Here is a 1,060-nt window from a genome sequence, read left to right on the forward strand (position 1 = left end):
GTGAGTGAGGGAATGAGTGAGTGAGGAGTGTGTGCGTGAGAGAGAGGAGAGGAGTGTGTGTGTCTGAGTGAGTGAGAGAGAGAGAGCGAGGTGAGAGGGGGCGAGGGAGAGGAGTGTGTGTGTTTTTGTGTAGAGGAGTGTGTGTGTGAGAGAGAGAGATGTGAGGAGAGGAGTGTGTGCCTTTATGACAGTATGAATCAGGTGTCTGTGGTGTTTAACAGGCTCCTGTTTGTAGTAATATTAATATCCCGGTAGCATCATCCATTACTACTATAACACACATAGGAGAGAGGGGACAGGGGTTGGAGAGAGCAACAATATTTGTGTTGGTTGAAAATAATTATTCTGGGTAAATGTGTGGGGGCAGTGTTCCTATATTCCATGGTTTGTGGACGAAAACTCAGAGTAGTGCTGTTGTGGGAGAGAGGAACTTCAGTATTGTACATATGATCCGTTTTATGACTATTTGGTTTACAAATGTCAACAACTTGGTCACAGTCAATGAAGTGACATACAGTGTCTCAATTATTTTGTGTTGTAGGCTTTGGGTCACATTACTATTTTATGTTTTCACAAATACAGTCACAATTTAAAGTTAGACTAAGTCAATGTTAAACCCCGTGGCTGGTGGCTTTTAAAAGAATCCGCTGTGCTCAACACAGCCACTCAACACCTGTCTTTCCATCTCATACTGAACTATCTCTCTTCTCTCTATTTCTGTATTCCCTCCCTCCCTCCCTCCCTCCCTCCCTCCAGGTGGCTGAGGAGACAATTTGAGGTGATGGACAGGAATCGTGAGGGAAGGTGGGTCAGACGTCAATACCATATCAACATTGTTGTTACACCCAACCAGAACCCTGGGATACACACACTATGGTCACTCTGCTAGCCGGTGGAATAGTGGGGGAAATCCACTCCAAACGTTATAAAATAATAATACCCCTCCCAGCCCCTTCCCCAGCTCTAACCCCAGCTCCAGCTCCAGCTCCAACCCCAGCTCCAGCTCCAGCTCTAACCCCAGGTCCAGGCCTAGCTCCAGCTCTAACCCCAGCTCCAGCTC

The 1,060-nt window shown here is 46.9% G+C and overlaps 1 protein-coding gene across 1 annotated transcript in view; it reads left to right on the top strand.

Moving 5' to 3' along the window:
* The window catches only part of LOC111975516 (1-phosphatidylinositol 4,5-bisphosphate phosphodiesterase gamma-1), a 93,576-nt gene that overhangs the window by 24,597 nt on the left and 67,919 nt on the right, over positions 1–1,060 (top strand). Inside the window, exon 3 of the mRNA XM_070447452.1 lies at positions 757–804. Within this exon, the coding sequence (XP_070303553.1) occupies positions 757–804 (48 nt within the window). The remainder of the gene's footprint in view (positions 1–756; positions 805–1,060) is intronic.

Source organism: Salvelinus sp. IW2-2015, linkage group LG16 (genome assembly GCF_002910315.2).
Source record: "Salvelinus sp. IW2-2015 linkage group LG16, ASM291031v2, whole genome shotgun sequence".
NCBI classification, from domain to species: Eukaryota; Metazoa; Chordata; class Actinopteri; order Salmoniformes; family Salmonidae; genus Salvelinus; species Salvelinus sp. IW2-2015.